A 16,405-nucleotide genomic window follows, 5' to 3' on the forward strand; every position below is an offset into this window, starting at 1 on the left:
TGATTTTTTTGAGTTTTGGCATTTTGAGTCAATTTTTCCAAAATTTAACGTTTGCATTTTAATCAATTTCTTCGCTATTGTTGCCGTTCAAATTGTCCAAAGATGTCATACAAGTTGTTCTGCAGTCATTTTTTCAGTTTTGAGTCACAGCCGGCCCTGTCATCGTGATGTCACAACCAGTTTTTCCAAAATTTGACTTTTGCATTTTAATCAATATCTTCGCTTTTATTGATGTTCGGATTATTCGCTGCAGAAATTCACTGGCCTGCACTTTACAACTCACCTTCACTACAGCAGCCTTTTAAAACGGTTCAGACCCAGATGCTCAAAATTACAGGACACAACACTGTAGCATGGAATCTTGGGACTGAAATGAAATCGACTGCTGCCTCTCGAGGCCAGATGCCTTTTAACATCGACCCACTAGCGGCTGAAATAAATGTTCACTAACAACAGCAGACAAATCCATTAATATCTTTAATTCTCCTAAATTATTTACATGGTCCAGTTACTTTGCCAACAGTGACCGACGTGGGTCAACACTGGAAAGGAAAAATATGGTTTAAACAAAAAAAAAAAAAAAACGCTGACAAGATGATGGATGAAGGAAGCAGCTCAGTGGTGACAAAGTCACATTAATTTGAGACAAAAACATCGTTCCAGTACGAGACATTTCACATTTTTTTTAAGAATTGAAAATAAAACAAGAGTAAAACATGTCTGGATGAGGTCTGTGAGGAGGAAAAAATGACTGAGCTGCTTCAGATTGATGATTGAACTGTAACACACAAGATCTCATCTTGATGCACATGTGACCAAAGTAAACACCCGAAAAGTCATGGAACAGTCGCAAACATTAAGACTTCAGCAGTAATTACACTTCACATTCTGAGGACAATGTGCGTTGCACCTGACTGTTTACTGGCGAAATAAAGGAGGTGGAGGACAGCGCAGATCTGACCTGCTGACCGACGTTCAGACCCTTCAGTTGTTCATGTTCGGCGGCTGCAGCCGCTGTGGGGCGGAGCTTATATCTTTGGCTTTATTTCTTCATCAGTAGACGGCTCATGTCGCTCGGGTAGAGGTCCGACGTTATCCCTTGGTGACCAGCTGGGACGCAGTGGTGATGAGGTATTTAGAAGACAAGCTTTTTCGGAACCTCCCAGGAGAACTCTGGCCGGCCGAAGTGGCCGTAGGCAGCTGTCTGCTGGTAGATGGGCCTCTTCAGGTTCAGTTCTCTGAGGAAACAAATGGAGGTTATTCAGTTCTTGGTTCTAGGTGTCAGAGGTAGGATGGCCATGGAGATATATATATATATAAGAGGGAGGGGGAAGGCATCTGAAAAACATGAAAAAATGCCCGACGCCCGATTCTCGACTGTAGCTTGGCTGCCAAATGCCGCCATATACTAGCGTAATCTGGCGGCCAAGCTACAGTCGAGAATCGGGCGTCCATTTTTTCATGTTTTTCAGACGCCCTCCGAGCTAAAACAAACTTTTCCTCCAGATCTTCTCATTAAAAAAAGGGTCAAAGTCTGGTGTTATGTACAGGGGATGGGGACAAAGATCGCGTGATTACCTGACGATGACTCCTGGCCGAAGGTCAAAGTTCTTGTTGACAATCTGAAGCAGCTCAGACTCTGATTTCTGGGAAGAGCCGTAGGTGAAGAGGGAGATGGAGAGAGGCTGGGCCACACCGATTGCGTAAGAGACCTGGAACAACGGCGACCGTCACTTTTGTGGGTTCCAGCTGGTGTTATCTGCATTGCTTGTCTATATCTAAATGTAATGTAATGTGTGGTTGGGGGGGTTCTTCTCGAAGCATGTGCAGCACTAACTCCGTCTTTTGAGGAAATTTCAATAGATTATTAGCTGGACAACCATTGAGCCAAATACGAGCCTCATTTCCCCCAGGACTCACCTGGACCAGAACTCTCCTGCACAGTCTGGCCTTCACCAGAGACTTGGCCACCCAGCGGGCGGCGTAGGCTGCAGACCGGTCCACCTTGGAGAAGTCTTTCCCAGAGAAGGCTCCGCCGCCATGAGCGCCCCAGCCTCCGTACGTGTCCACGATGATCTTCCTGCCCGTCACTCCAGCATCACCCTGATGGTAGGAACCAGGATGTCAGAGGGGAGACTTCTAAGGTTCCACGCAGCTGTTGAGAGCGTCACCTGGGGCCCTCCGATGACGAAGCGGCCGCTGGGCTGCAGGTGGTAGATGGTCTTGTCGTCCAAATACTGAGCAGGAACGACGGCGTCGATCACCTGAAGACACCGACGGAACACTGAAGATCTCGGACGATGAACAGGTCAGAGGTCACAGAGGTGCTCCACCTTCTCCTTGAGAACCCGTTTCTGCTCCTCCAGAGTGATGCAGTCGTCGTGCTGCACGGAGATCACGATGGTGTGGACGCGGCGAGGGATCACGGCTCCGTCCTTCTGCTCGTAGTGGACGGTCACCTGCGAATTTGATCATCTAAATACTGTGCATCTCAAAACCGCTCTGAAGATCCTTCACACCTGAAGCCTAAATGCGACAATAAGGAGAGACTACACACCTGTGTCTTGGAGTCCGGACGCAGCCAGGGGACGGTGCCGTTGCGTCTGAGCTCAGCCATCTTTGAGTTGAGCTTGTGGGCTAACACGATGGTCAGCGGCATGCACTCTTCTGTCTCGTCTGTGGCGTAGCCGAACATCAGACCCTGCAGGAACAAATTTTAACAGATCACTGCGATGATCTAGTTACCTCTTGTGAACGTAGCAGTAGCTTTTGGATAGACATGAAGACTGACGAATGACTGCATTGACATGTTCAGTTGGAACTAAACCTGAACCCGAGATCATCTTCCAGTCGACAGTGAAAGCTGGAGGTCGCACCTGGTCTCCTGCTCCGATGTCCTCCTCCTTCCTGTCCACATGGACGCCCTGAGCGATGTCCGGACTCTGCTGCTCCAGAGCCACCAACACGTTGCACGTCTTGTAGTCGAAACCTTCCCATCAAACAGTCAGCTTCAAGGTCTGTGCTGCAGTTCTTCACACATGGCTCCTCTCACCTTTCTCTGAGTTGTCGTAGCCGATGTGTTTGATGGCGTCCCTCACCACCCGCTGGTAGTCGACGTTGGCCCGAGATGTGATCTCCCCGCAGAGGAGCACCATCCCCGTCTTGCACACCGTTTCTGTGAGCAGCATTTAATGTATATTGTTTTCATTCTTTCATCCGCAAACAAACATCTTAAGACCTTCAACCCTTCACGGTGTCGCAACACCACAGTAAAACCAACACAGCTATCAGCCGGTTCACAGGGCTGGGTTCATGTTGTGGCTTCTGCAGGTTGGGTAAATACTTGGTCAATCTCTAATCTGAAGCTTTTGTGTGAATTTTAGGAAACTTAGGTCCCTGCGCTGCAACTACTGACCAGCTACTGTAGCTATTGTTAAACTAAAAACAGATGTTATCAACTTTAAGACATGAAACAGACGCAATAATGTTTTGAAGAAGAGCCGATCGGATCAGTCATCCGCTTTCATCTCAGCTTCTTCAAGAGGCTCGTCTGAAACAGAATTACAGGAGATCATGAGTCATCGGACTCACCACAGGCCACTTTAGCGTCCGGGTCCTGCTTCAGGTGAGCGTCCAGGACGGCGTCACTGATCTGGTCGCAGATCTTGTCTGTGAAGAGGCAACAGGATCAGTTCGGTGCTGGACAGTGCAGGACAAAGCTGATCGCTCTTGTGAGCCGTGCAGCTGAGGCGACGTGTCGTCATGGTTACATCATAAAACGCTCCAAAAACTTGGGAATGATGGATGATAAATGGGTGATGTATCAGTGGGAAGGAGCCAGACCTCGTGGGATCAGGCCTAAGCTCTTATCACTTCAGGTTCTGCTGCAATAGTGCCCTTAAAAAATACTCTTTTTTTATCATGACGTGTTACATAATATCTGGACCTGAAAACTTGTGTACTCAACTTGTTTACTCATTATTGATGGGTCAGGCAGGACTTTGTATCACGTATCGGTGACACAGTCGAGTCTGAGGAGAACAGCTGGAAAACATTGTCCTGGCTTAGTTTTAGTTCAGTAACACAAGATTTGATTTTAGTTAAGGTGAATTTAGTTCTACAGCTTTGACTTTAAATCCACCTGCTGTCAGCCATTTCTTCCTCAACATGTTGCACATGAGTGAGGGCTTGTAAACTCATGCTGCTGTGAATGAGATACTACGCCTGGACCTGGGCCAAGGACTTATTTGGGAGCTCACTTCACCTGCCTTCGTGGAATGCGTTCCACTGCGCTCACCCGGAAGAATCACACTGAGATTAGTTTCTGACGGACGTTCATTCAAAGTTCTCTCACCTGGATGTCCCTCTCCCACAGACTCGGATGTAAACATGAAAGAGCCATCGCTTAGCTGGTCGCTCATTGTGGTTTTGGGGTCGGTGGCTCCGGAAAGATCTGCTTTATATCCCAGCTGGTTTCTCTTCAGGAGATAAGAGGCAGCCCTGCGGCCAACACAGCGTCAGTGCGAGTGATCTGTGTCCACATGCTTCTATATATATGGCAAAGAGGGCACACTTGGACACACACACACACACACACTCGTGTCATGTGAATCTGTGGGACAGTCCATCCTGGGGGGACGTGAACGGTGGGAGGGACCTGGAGTGTGTGGTCCAGTCCTTGAGCAGGGGGTAGATTTCACATGTGTTTACGTTCACTGATCACTGGAAGACTTTATGTTTGGATGTGTTGCCGCTACAGCATCACACAGGGGGTGGGTTCACCGCCCGCCTACTCATATCCTCAGATGGGCCAGCTCTGTTCTTGTGGGTGCAGCCAGGTTGTAGCAACCTGAGGAAGTTGTTTAGCTATTGACAAAGTTTTGTAACTTCCCAACAAAGTTTTCTTTTTTTAGATTCATTATTTTATTTTATTATTATTTATTTAATAATAATAAGCAATTGAAAAAATAACTTGGTTTTCAGTGAAGCATTTGGGGTTCTTCGCGTACCCCTCCTCTCCTCCGTGCATCCTCAAACCCACGGTCTTGCCAGGCTAAACACAACAACAAACTGCTGCTGACTCAGCAGGGACCAGCTGCTGGCCGAGACTTATTCACAAATCAAGTTTGACAATGCAGCAGAGACCCATTGGTCAGTGCAGCTGGATGAGCCTGGTACTTCCATTCATCTGATCATATCACAAAATATCCGCATCAATTGAACTAAAAAGTTGTATTTCCTCCCTCTAACGTTCAGACGTAACTGACTTAAGAGTGAAATAGAGTTATATTTACATTGTTTTTATTATATTCTTATTAAATATTGATGAAATTAATCACTATGGTGAAGGATAATAACAATACAGTTTCTTTAAATATGTGTTTTTGTTGTACAGTACATTTTGTCATTTCATTTAACCAATATTGACAAACCAAGTGTTTACATTCATGTAACATACTGTAAAATCCTGATTAAACAGGATCCATCACCTGTTGCCAAGCTTTGACTGAAGAACGCTGAGATGTGTCCAAGCCAGAGTGTCGCTGTTGTCAGCCCTGAGGGCAGGGTCACCAACCTTTTGTGAGTCCACATTAAAGAGCAACTGTAATGGTCAGATCGATGTCTCTATGCGAGAGAGATCCCCACTTCTACAACGTGATACTGAGAGATGTCAGCACATGTAGCTTCATCCTGTGTCATATCTCAGAAGGCTGTTGTTTTCTGTCGTTTTAAATGAAGTTTTAAATGAAGTTTTAAATGACATCTTCGGGTCACGGTTTGACACTTGTTATAAAACTTTATCTACACAGCACTTTTCAGAATGCTGTTCACAAAGTGTTACATGTAACATAACAAAATATTGTTTATTTTGCATCAGTTTGACAAAAGCAAAATAAATAAATCAGGATGGTGGCTGTATTCAAGTTTTTACATCACCTTATTTAAACTAAAGCTCTTTCAATGTCTTGAAAATATTTGTATAATAATTTCAATTTTATACGAATTTCAAATGCATTCAGGGTAGTGTTCATTAAGTGTAAATTAAATGTATTTTGTTGGAATTAGTGAATCGTAATAATGTAATTCATTTATATATATATATATATATATATATATATATTTTTTTTTTTTTTTTTTTTTTTTTACTTTTTTTTTTTTTTGGGGTGGACGCACTGACACTTGACCCTCAGATCCGAGTTCATTCACGAGAAACGAGGAAGCTGATTGCGGCTCCTAAACCAGAGGTCGGAGGTCACGAGGGCAGACGTGAACAAGATTTGACCGGAGTGGAGCGGCAGTCGAACAACTCTTGTTTGTCCTGTTTTGAATTTCGATGAAAGCGGGTCAACGGCCCGGTTGCGTGTGCTGCATGTGCGCTGCCGTCAGAGACGTCTCCACTGCTGGTTTAAGGGCTCCCTTCGTCTTTGTTAATCACGGAAGCAGCAGGAGGGATGTCTTTTTCAGCAGCAACACGATCGTTCTGGTCATGCTGACTGATAACACCTATCTGAGTTGGACTACGTGTCAGTACAAAGCAAAGAAGAAAACAACTGCACTAATATCGTTTTTAATGAAATACAGATCATTCACTCTATGTCCTTTGAGCAGTTTATTCTTGACTTTTCACAAAATAGAATTTAAAATAATAATTTTGTTTAATATAACCATATCTTAATAAGGGGAATTACATTCACTCTCAATACAATTTAAAAGCATGTTTGTATTGAGCATGTTCCTCATAAAAATATCAGTGCGACATGTGACTTGTATTTTCAAAGTTAAATCATTTCCCGATTTCAGTTTACAAGTATATTTATTTCAGTTTATAAGTATATGCATTGTCAATGCGATTCGCAAGTTCACCACTAGATATCAGGTATCTGGTTAAGATTTTAATTTAAAAATTGTCTTCTGAACACCTGAAATTTATGGACATAAACCGAGAACTGTCATGATTCAGCTACCCAAAAATACTCCAGCAAAACTATATGTTACTGATGGAGGAAGATAAAAAAAAAAAAAAAAAATCACCCATAAGTAAATTCTCTTCACTCCATAAACCATTGTGAAATAAGAACTACATGTCAAACAAACAACACAAGTGCTGGAGAGGATAAAGTTTATGATAGGTATCGGGAGCACTGTGGGTTCACAGTTCAGTTCCTCGCGAACCTTCATCTACTTGTTTACAGTGGGGCCCCTGAGAGGCGCAGGAGCATTAATGAGAATGAAACGTCTTTATTAAAAATATTTATATATAAAAATGTATTTATTATGATTCGTACTGGTATGTCAATACAGTATTCAAAAAAGGTATTCTCACACCCGAAGTCATGTTTAAACATCTATTATTTTCATTTATCTTTGATTCCACTTCGGACCAAAACTATTAAAAACAAAAATGCAAAGGTGAACCTTCTAGTTGCCTGTATTTTATTGTATGGAATGCAAATAAATAATGTAAATAATTTTGGGGGGTGATTTACAGGGTCTTGGAAAAGGTAAGAAACGTTGTTTAGTCGGTTCACATCCGTAACACGCGGCACCTCTTCAAACTAAATGGGAACAAACGTGACGCCTGTGGATGTGACTGTCACATACAAGTTCTTACTCCTTATAATGTCTGAAATGCAACGGGAGAGTCAGGGCCTTGAGTGCAGCATTTGGGAAAGTTCTGATGTGTTTGGCAGCAACTTGACAGAACAGGTTAAGATAAGAGAATCCATCGCGAGTCTGTTAACAAGTGTTTGCCTTTCCTGAGGTTCAAGGACACGAGGTTCACCTCCTGTGCTCTTTTGGTTCATAACCAGTTTTATCTGGCTGGATATTATGGCAGCTAGGACCTGTTTGAACGCCCCAGTCTTGCGTGTTGCGTAAGGAAACGTGGTTCACATTCTTTGTTGTTACGAACAGCCATTTAACGTAGGCACATTCTACGACTGCTTATCTCTTAAACTATGTTGCTGGCAATATTTCAACACTTAAAAGGACAAGTTTTCCTCACTGTGAACACAAAGTTCACTGAAATGGAAGCTCAAGAGGTGGATCTCGCGCTGACCTGTGCACACACAAACCGCACCTGAACTCATTAATACCCGACGACTCGAGGCCCTCTGATTGGCCCCGCTGCCACAATTGCGACGCCACGTGTCGACCAATGCCTCTCACTCTTTATTACACGCAGGAGGTGGGGTACAAACCCCAGCATGTGATTGGCTGCTGGCCCCACACACTCCCCTCATCTGAGGCATTGGGCCAGACTGTTCTCTAGTTCGTGCATCTGTGTTTGTGACCAGCACTTGACGCTCAATCTGTGAAACAAATACTGTGGTTTGTCTTAAAACTGAATACCTTTCCATTATTATCATATCTTCAGGTGTAAACCTACGCAACTTATATGAGTGAAACTTGTTTTGATTCAGTCTTTATTATGCTGGTCATATATTGACATGAATGAATGAATTGGATTAAAACAAATACATGTAATAATGAGGTTAAAAACTAGCTAAATCACCGCCTCACCATATCTCGGCAAGTGTTCCATGCGCACACACACACTCACACAAACTGAAGGGAATGGAGCAGCTGGGGTCATACGGTGTCATCTTATCCATGTGGATCTTAAGCACATTCCTTTGACGCTGAAGCCACAACTAGCAAACAGACCCAGCCCAGTAGTTGCTGCCTGAATATTTGTCAATGGAAACAAAATGACAGTGATAAACCTGTTAACTAATCTGAAAATTGAATCCATGTTTCATCGGTCAAAGCAGCCCTTCTATGCTGTGACATGATAACAGGAATAACAATAGGATGTTTAAATGTTAAAGATCACTTGGCCTGATCTCAAAACCACAATAATAGTTATGATGTAACAGCTGTAATCTGATGAACCATCACATGTACTGCTGTGACCTTAGTGGACCTCTTGGTGGAAACTCAGACACAAGCAACATAAAGAAACACACAGCTTCATATGCAGAACCAAAGATGAGACCATTATCTTGAGAGGTGACCAGGGTTAAACAGAAATATCTTCATTTTTTATCTCACAAATAATGTATACATTTTCCTCGATCAGCGATCAAACAATTTGTTTTTTTTTGCCCTTTATATTCATTTTTTAAATATAAAAATATTATGTTAAATATACATATTTCATTCATTGAACTCATTTGCTTATTAATTACATTTTTTTTCTCTCCTTAGATTAATTTAATTTTTACTTTATGGGGATTTTTTTTATTTTATATTTACTATTTATATTGACAATCTCTTTTGGCTGTTATAATTATAATTATTATTTTATATTGTTGTAATAATGACAACTAACGACTTGAGTACAAACCATCTTTAAGGTATTTTCTTTAAATTAATTTACAAAGATGCCAGTTGCAATTTAATAAATAATAATAATAATCATTTAATTACAACCTAGATGTGTGCAACAAGTATATGTTGAATTCAATACATTAAAAAAACGTTCTTCATACCTTTGATTTAGTGTATATTGGATGAATGGAGTCAATTGTGCAGTTTGGCTGGTTTTACGGTAGGGGGCGGTGTTGCTTAATATAAATAATCATGGGTAAATATCCACATTAAAACCTATTTTACAAACGTTTAAACAAACAAATCGTTCACCGTTAGCTATAATGTGAACCACGTTTGTGTTGACTGAGCAACAGGTGTAATTGTAGTCACATGAAAAGCAGGACAATAACTAACAGTGATGCAGTTGCAGGGCTGCATCAGTGTAGTTATAGCAGATCTAACAGCAGGCGCTCGGCTCAGCCTGCTTCACAGCTTTAAGGAATTCCTTCCCAGCTACGCTCACATAAGCAAGGATTTCACACTAATTGGGCTGAACCGAGTTTAGCCGGCTTAAGGCAGCTGCAGAAAACTTGACATTTCTTCAGCCACCGCAGACTGGTGAGTACCTCCTTCCACCGCTCCTGATATACTCCAACTGTGAGCTGTGGCGAAGGCAAAGGGGAATAAAAACCTGGATGTCTCTGGGGTCAGCAGGTGGTCTGAGGTCCGAAACCATGGTGACCGTGAGCGGGGCCCTCAAGGCGGTGGGCTGGTTTGTCGCCGAGCTCATCTCCTCCGTCACGGACTGGTTCCAGACGGCACCAACATGGGCCGACCTGAAAGTATTGGAGGAGACAGAGCTCAAGACCACTGGAGGAGGTGAGACAAAAAACAAATACATCTGCTATTGGGGTTTAGTGTGTTACATTCCACCATGTTTTATATATAGGACTCATTCAAAATAGTGTCCTTCCATCAGAACATTAACAACCTCTCCTGTGGTTAGTTCACGAACGGCACAAGGCTAAAACTCTGTGGGAGAAAACCGGAGCGGTGGTCATGGTTGTGCGGCGGCCCGGATGATTATTGTGCAGGGAGGTGTGTGATCGCTCTCTTTGTGTCCCAGTCACATGACTCATGTCTCTGTTGTCCTGTGGCCAGGAGGCCGCCGAGCTGTCCTCCCTGAAGTCCCAGCTGCAGGACATTGAAGTGCCTCTCTTTGCCGTGGTGAAAGAGAACCTGGGCAAAGAGCTGGACTGCTTCAAGAAGTACTTCACTGGGAAGGTCTACGTGGATCAAGAGGTCTGGTCACTCAAGCAAACTGTTGAATAACTCAATCCAAATAAGCGGCTTATGTCCCTCTCTCACAGAGACGTTTCTACGGGCCTCAAGAGCGCTGGATGTTTCTCTCACTTTTCCTGCGGTTTGGCGTGTGGAGCAACCTCTGGCGGGCATTCAGGAGGGGCTTCAGAGGGAACCTCAGGGGTGAAGGACTCGTCCTGGGTGGAGTCTTTGTCATTGGCCCAGGAGACCAGGTGATCATTGATGAAATGGAGAAACTGTACCTCTACAATTTTGCAATTCTGTTGTGTGATTTCAGGGGATCCTACTTGAGCACCGCGAGAAGGAGTTTGGCGATAAAGTGAACATGCTAGCGGTACTGAGGACCGCGAGAAAAATGCGAGATGATGCACGATAGAATTCAAACGTGAAATGGGCCGCAGGTATAAAGTGCAGCCGCTGGATCACGGGTTTCTGGAAACACTTGAGCTGCTGCCTTCAGCGGCCGTGTTTTGTGTGGTTACATGAAGACCTGTCTCTAAACTCTGCACTGAGAGAGCTGGTCTGATGCTCTGCACACAAACATGGCTCTGATATGGATGACGCAGCTGCGGATGTTTGTCAGCCGTGTTGTCAGCAATAAAGCGTTTATGTTCATGATGAGTCCTGTTCATTACCATCTCATGCTGAAGCTCACAGGCACCTCACGAACAAGTTCCTGTATTACACATAAATTAAAACACAAAACAACAAAAAAAAGTTTGAATGTCGATGCTTTACATCCTGATGAACTTTGAAATACAGTGGTGCCTCGGTTCTCGACCACAATCCGTTCCAGACGGCCGTTCGAGAAGCGAATTGTTCGAAATATGAATCGATTTTTCCCTTTACAATGAATGGAAAAAGAAAGAATGCGTTCCAAGCCTTAAAATAGTCTTTTGTAGGAGTGAATGTAGAGTGTCTGCTGCAGGTGCGCTGTTCCTCTATGTGTGTGGCCGCTGCATGTGGGAGGGGTTGCCGAGTGAGTGACGTCTCTCCAGAAGTGAAGAGGTGCCCGGTGCGTGTCCAGCTCTGAATGTGCACCTGTGACACTCTACCATGGTCCAGTGCGGAGGCAGGAAAGGTTTTACACCTCAATATGAAGAAAAAACACTCAGTAAATGTAGCGGGATACGTCTGCATACAGAGGCTTCGTTATACACAATAACAAAGCGCGCCGTGGGTCAGCTGATCAGGCCACGTGCGTTATGTTTTTTCCTTTTTTTTTCGGGGGCGTTCGAGTTCTGCATTTTCGTTCGAAATCAGAAGCAAAAAAATCTCGAAATTTTTGTTCGAACTCCGATTTGTTCGGGACGTCCGGGACATTCAAAAACCGAGGTTCCACTGTATATCACTGCTACTTACTACTACTACTTACTTATTTATTTTTTTTTTTTAAAGGACAAAAACCTGATGTGTCAGCTGTCGGAGGAATTATAAGAAACATAAATGTTCCCAAAAGTACACGTTAAGTACACGTAAAGGTTAACCAGATTTTATCGCCTTTAATCTCTACTCAAAGCATATGCTAACATGCTACTGTAGGGAGCTACGGTCCCATCGTCTTTGTACGCATGCGCGGTGCAGTATGTACAATCCGCTGGTTAAGTAACCGGCTGTGCGCGCGTCCTCGTTGATCCTGGTGAGTACGTCGATATTATTCCGTGGGTTCATTGATCAGTTTAACGGTTACTTCATCGAAGAAGTGGTGGTTTGATGCAGACATCAGACGGACGTTTGTGTTAGCCTGCTTAGCTGCTAACCGCTCGGTTGAAGACGTCGTGTCATTGGCGGTGAAGACCGGTGAAACGTTCAACAGCAAAGTATGACATCGAATCGCCAAACTAGTTTGTTGCTCCGCTGTTAAAATGCGAAGTACGAGGAGAAGCGCGTTGAACTGTGTTGTACATCAGGTCATTGACTGACAGGTGAACAATGGTTTCTGTTCTTACGTCAGTGAGTTTGTTACTTTCGTTTGACGTTTTACAACTGTAACGAGTAAGAAAGAGGAAAACAGAAGTAGAAGGGCTGAGAATTGTGTTATTATATTGTTTTCTCACGATTAAAAATACTGTGAAAGGAGCACAGTAAATCGTGTTCTGTGGGTCAGTGCGTGACTGTTTGCTGTCCTGGTGGAGAAACTGCAGGTCAGTGGGACTGAGGCGCCTCCAAGAGGGCGAGAGGTCAGTTAGTAGGTCGGACAATAACCGTCACCTAAACCACCATTCAAAACATACAAAACGTCCAGTTGTCTACCGTAATGAAAACAAGCAGCCCTAAGAAAAGCATTGGCCGGAACACGAAGACAAAAATGACTTTATCTTGTCATGAAACAACTCAACTCAAATGAAAGAGATGTGCTGTCACGCTGACCCGCCCACTCTAACTCAGCCCTGCCTCTCTTGTTATGTCGCTAACTTGTCACGATGACCCTCCTTTATGTGTCATCATAGCTGGCGACAGTTTCGTTTTGTAGATGTTTCACTGACTTTAATCTGAGGTGTGCTTCGGTTGTCACCGATCTCTTGAATATACGTGCTTTTATCACTTGTTTAGATGTTAAAATATCAATATTGAGTGACTGTACGAGTCACGATGAACTCATGACCACCGCTTGGAGAGCCAACATGGAGTGAATATACCTGTAATGCCACTTTGAAAGTGGAGTGTTTCACCAGTCGCACCACCCTGAGCGTGAAACGTAAGCTGTCCTTGTCACGGCCGTCACTCCTCCTCTTGGTGCTGCTGATATCAAGTGTTTTTTGTAGCTCTGTCGCCGCCTCTGTCCTCAGACACGTAGTGTTTGAAACTTCAGTTAAGTTGGCCTGAATTGAAGGGGATAATCTTTGGAGACAAGTTAGTACATTTTTTTTTCATTTTTGATTCATTTCTTTTGTTTGTTGTCAGCTGCTTTCCTGCGTCAACGCAACCACATGGCACTTGTCTTTATGATTCTTTTTATCTTACGCATTTTGTGTTGCTTTACTCATGGAAGTTTAAAAATGGTCCACCCGTCTCCTTAGTAATAATAATAATTAAAAAAAAAAAGTTTGGTGTTTGTCGTCGCCGAGACTTCAGAGCTCAGGTTGTCGACTCTTCTGTCTTCCAGTGCCGTCTTCAGTAGCAGTGTGTGTGTAGTGGCGACTTGTTCCATGCTGCCCATGCTAGCTGTGCCGAGAGCTTTGCGGTGGAGTCGCTCTCTCCGTTGTTTCCCCCTTTCTCCTGCAGCGGCTGCTCACTTTCACCAAACTAAAGCCAAAGCCAGGCCTGACTCTCTCCCTCCTGATCCAGGCAAGGACACTTTCGCCCGCCATCTTAGCTGCCTGCCTGCTGCCTCCACCCAAACATGCCGTCTGTGTTCGCTTGATCGTGTCTTGAAACGGTCGGCTCAGATATAGGGCCCATGATAGAATATATTTGGGATTAAAAACAAAAAAAGTGAGACAATACACATTACCCAATAAAAAGAGTTTTTTTTGTTGATGATGAAAAACAATTGGAAAAGTTGGTGACTGGTTGTGGGAGTGTTTTGCTTTCTGAAGAGAATGAAACCTCAAAAGTTCTTGTCTTTAAAGTCTTTATACCTCAGGCTCTAAATGCACAAACTAAGAGAATTGCAAATGACCATTGTTTGGTCTGTAGAACGTAGCATGTGCTTGTCGGTGTGTTAGCATGAGGCTGTCATGCTAGAGTTATATTGTGTAGTTGTTTGGCCTTATCAGCGTTTCCTGGCCTCCCTGCTGGAAAACCCAAATGACTTGTCTAAACCGACGGAGCCCCTTTATCTCCTTATTTTTTAAGGATGATAAGAGTGAGACAAGAATGTGGTTTCTGCGAACAAGATATATTTCAAATGACATGACGTGGATGGCCACCATCCCACAACTCACTTCTTTGTCAACGGACTCGCATTGTTTTCCTGGAGAACCTGCATGAGAATGAATTGAATTTGTCTGGTCTGTGCAGTGTCCAGCCTGCAGGGGGAGCTGGTCGGAATGGGCATGTGGTCGTTGGGTCTGGGCGCAGTGGGAGCCGCCATAGCTGGGATCTTATTGGCCAACACGGATCTGTGTCTCCCTAAAGTGGCCACTGCGCCGCTGGAATATCTGGAAGATGCCGACCTGCGCCCCATTGTGGACGGTAAGTTTGTGTTGCCGCTATGAGTTTTTTTCAATCTTTGAGTCTATGGCTGTAAATATATTTTTTTTTATAAAATGTTTTTGCTTGAGCTTAGAAAACAGATGACTGTTTGGCCGAGTTTTAAATGTGTTTTTGTTTACCGTGAGTCAGGATGTCAGAGATGTTGTGCTGTTCTGTCTGAAGCAGGTGAGGTCATCAAAGCCAAGACTCTCTGGGAGAAGAGCGGCGCCGTGGTCATGGCGGTGCGGCGGCCTGGATGATTTCTGTGCAGAGAGGTGACTCACCTGATGGAAGGGAGAAGGCGGCAAGAGCCTCGGCACTCATTTTCTCTGGCTTCCGTCGCCAGGAAGCCGCTGAGCTGTCCTCTCTGAAGCCCCAGCTGGAAGAGCTCGGGGTCCCTCTGCTCGCTGTGGTCAAAGAGAACATCGGCACAGAGATCCAGGACTTCAGACCGCACTTCGCTGGAGACATTTATGTAGATGAAAAGGTCAGATTCAAACTTGAAGGGAGAAGAGTGGTTGGTTTCATAAGTGATGGTCGTGTTTGTGTCTCTGTAGAAACACTTCTATGGGCCTCTGGAGAGGAAGATGGGCGGCTTGGGCTTCATCCGCCTGGGGGTGTGGCAGAACTTCATTCGGGCCTGGAGGTCCGGCTACCAGGGCAACATGAACGGAGAGGGCTTCATCCTGGGAGGGGTGTTTGTCATCGGCGCTGGAGATCAGGTTGGAATCCCGGAATACAATCTTATGAGGAGAAGTTCAACGTGAACAAGGTGTGTTTCGCTTTTAGGGAATTCTACTTGAACACCGGGAGAAAGAGTTCGGCAACAAAGTTGAGAAGTCGGCCGTTCTGGAGGCAGCCAAGAAAATAGTGCCTCAGAAATAGCTCCGTTTTGTGAGGGGAGTTACTGGGGCATTAGAAAGCAGCACTTTGGAGCAAGAACCTAGTTGTTGACTGGGCACAGCACTGCACACCCTTCCCCGAACATCCCTGAATACCTCCGTCCTGCGGTCACACCTGTGAAATAAGCCATGAACACGACCAACAGGACTGGTGTCTCTCTCTTTACCTCGGAACATTCAGGTGGTGAATTATTTAGTCACTCAAAAAACAGATATGCTGAGTCATGTTTCGACACGTCCTTGACCGTGAAATTTGTGCCTCGTCCTGCTGCACATGCAACATGGTGGAAACAAGTGTGACATGAGTGTGTGCGTGCGATAATGACAACTTGACTCTAAACTCTGGCCTGAGAGGAGCAGGTTTGATGCTCCAACACACAAACATGTCGCGCTGTTGTCACGGTGTTAGTGCATGCGCGCGGACTGAGGCAGCTGATGTTGTACAACTGTATATTTAAGTCTCAGTGAGTAAAATCTTGACCACAATTGTGGCTTTGTCGTCTTTGTGTTTGTTTCATCAGAATTTCTATCCAGGCCGCGTTGTATTTACAAAAGACCTAAACACTAGTGGGCGCCAAAAACCCATATTTGTTTCTGTCAACATGTAGTGAAGAGTGAGTCGCAAAGACAGCGCTCCCTCACTGAGGTAGACCGTTAAACTGGACCGTGAAAGATGTACAGCAGAGGTGAGCCGTTCAGTTTCCTAAAGGGCCACGTTAGAAACTGTG

The 16,405-nt window shown here is 44.4% G+C and overlaps 2 protein-coding genes and 1 pseudogene across 9 annotated transcripts; 2 read left to right on the top strand and 1 right to left on the bottom strand.

Annotated features, from left to right (window-relative positions):
• Positions 1–458: 458 nt before the first annotated feature.
• mat1a (methionine adenosyltransferase I, alpha) lies at positions 459–4,571 on the bottom strand. 2 transcript variants are annotated; one of them, XM_053876113.1, is made up of 10 exons: positions 4,355–4,569; positions 3,592–3,669; positions 3,053–3,175; positions 2,877–2,989; positions 2,558–2,701; positions 2,334–2,459; positions 2,172–2,264; positions 1,921–2,103; positions 1,579–1,712; positions 459–1,238 (listed from the first exon to the last, which is right to left on the bottom strand). In XM_053876113.1, exons 1-10 carry the CDS (start codon positions 4,419–4,421, stop codon positions 1,136–1,138), a joined length of 1,164 nt encoding a protein of 387 aa, XP_053732088.1. In that variant the 5' UTR covers positions 4,422–4,569; the 3' UTR covers positions 459–1,135. The 2 variants fall into 2 exon arrangements, with proteins under 2 accessions (XP_053732088.1, XP_053732090.1); XM_053876115.1 differs by lacking the exon at positions 459–1,238 and having other exon boundaries at positions 1,575–1,712; positions 4,355–4,571.
• A 4,857-nt stretch (positions 4,572–9,428) lies between these two features.
• On the top strand, positions 9,429–11,253 carry LOC128765039 (peroxiredoxin-like 2A; annotated as a pseudogene).
• Positions 11,254–12,176: 923 nt separating this feature from the next.
• LOC128764784 (peroxiredoxin-like 2A) lies at positions 12,177–16,163 on the top strand. 7 transcript variants are annotated; one of them, XM_053874917.1, is made up of 7 exons: positions 12,218–12,277; positions 13,745–13,926; positions 14,602–14,775; positions 14,959–15,050; positions 15,122–15,262; positions 15,333–15,497; positions 15,565–16,163. In XM_053874917.1, exons 2-7 carry the CDS (start codon positions 13,788–13,790, stop codon positions 15,658–15,660), a joined length of 807 nt encoding a protein of 268 aa, XP_053730892.1. In that variant the 5' UTR covers positions 12,218–12,277; positions 13,745–13,787; the 3' UTR covers positions 15,661–16,163. The 7 variants fall into 7 exon arrangements, with proteins under 7 accessions (XP_053730897.1, XP_053730892.1, XP_053730894.1 ...); XM_053874919.1 differs by having other exon boundaries at positions 14,962–15,050; XM_053874918.1 differs by lacking the exon at positions 12,218–12,277 and adding an exon at positions 13,365–13,491.
• The last annotated feature ends 242 nt before the right edge of the window (positions 16,164–16,405 follow it).

Source organism: Synchiropus splendidus, chromosome 9 (assembly GCF_027744825.2).
Source record: "Synchiropus splendidus isolate RoL2022-P1 chromosome 9, RoL_Sspl_1.0, whole genome shotgun sequence".
Classification (NCBI taxonomy): Eukaryota; Metazoa; Chordata; class Actinopteri; order Syngnathiformes; family Callionymidae; genus Synchiropus; species Synchiropus splendidus.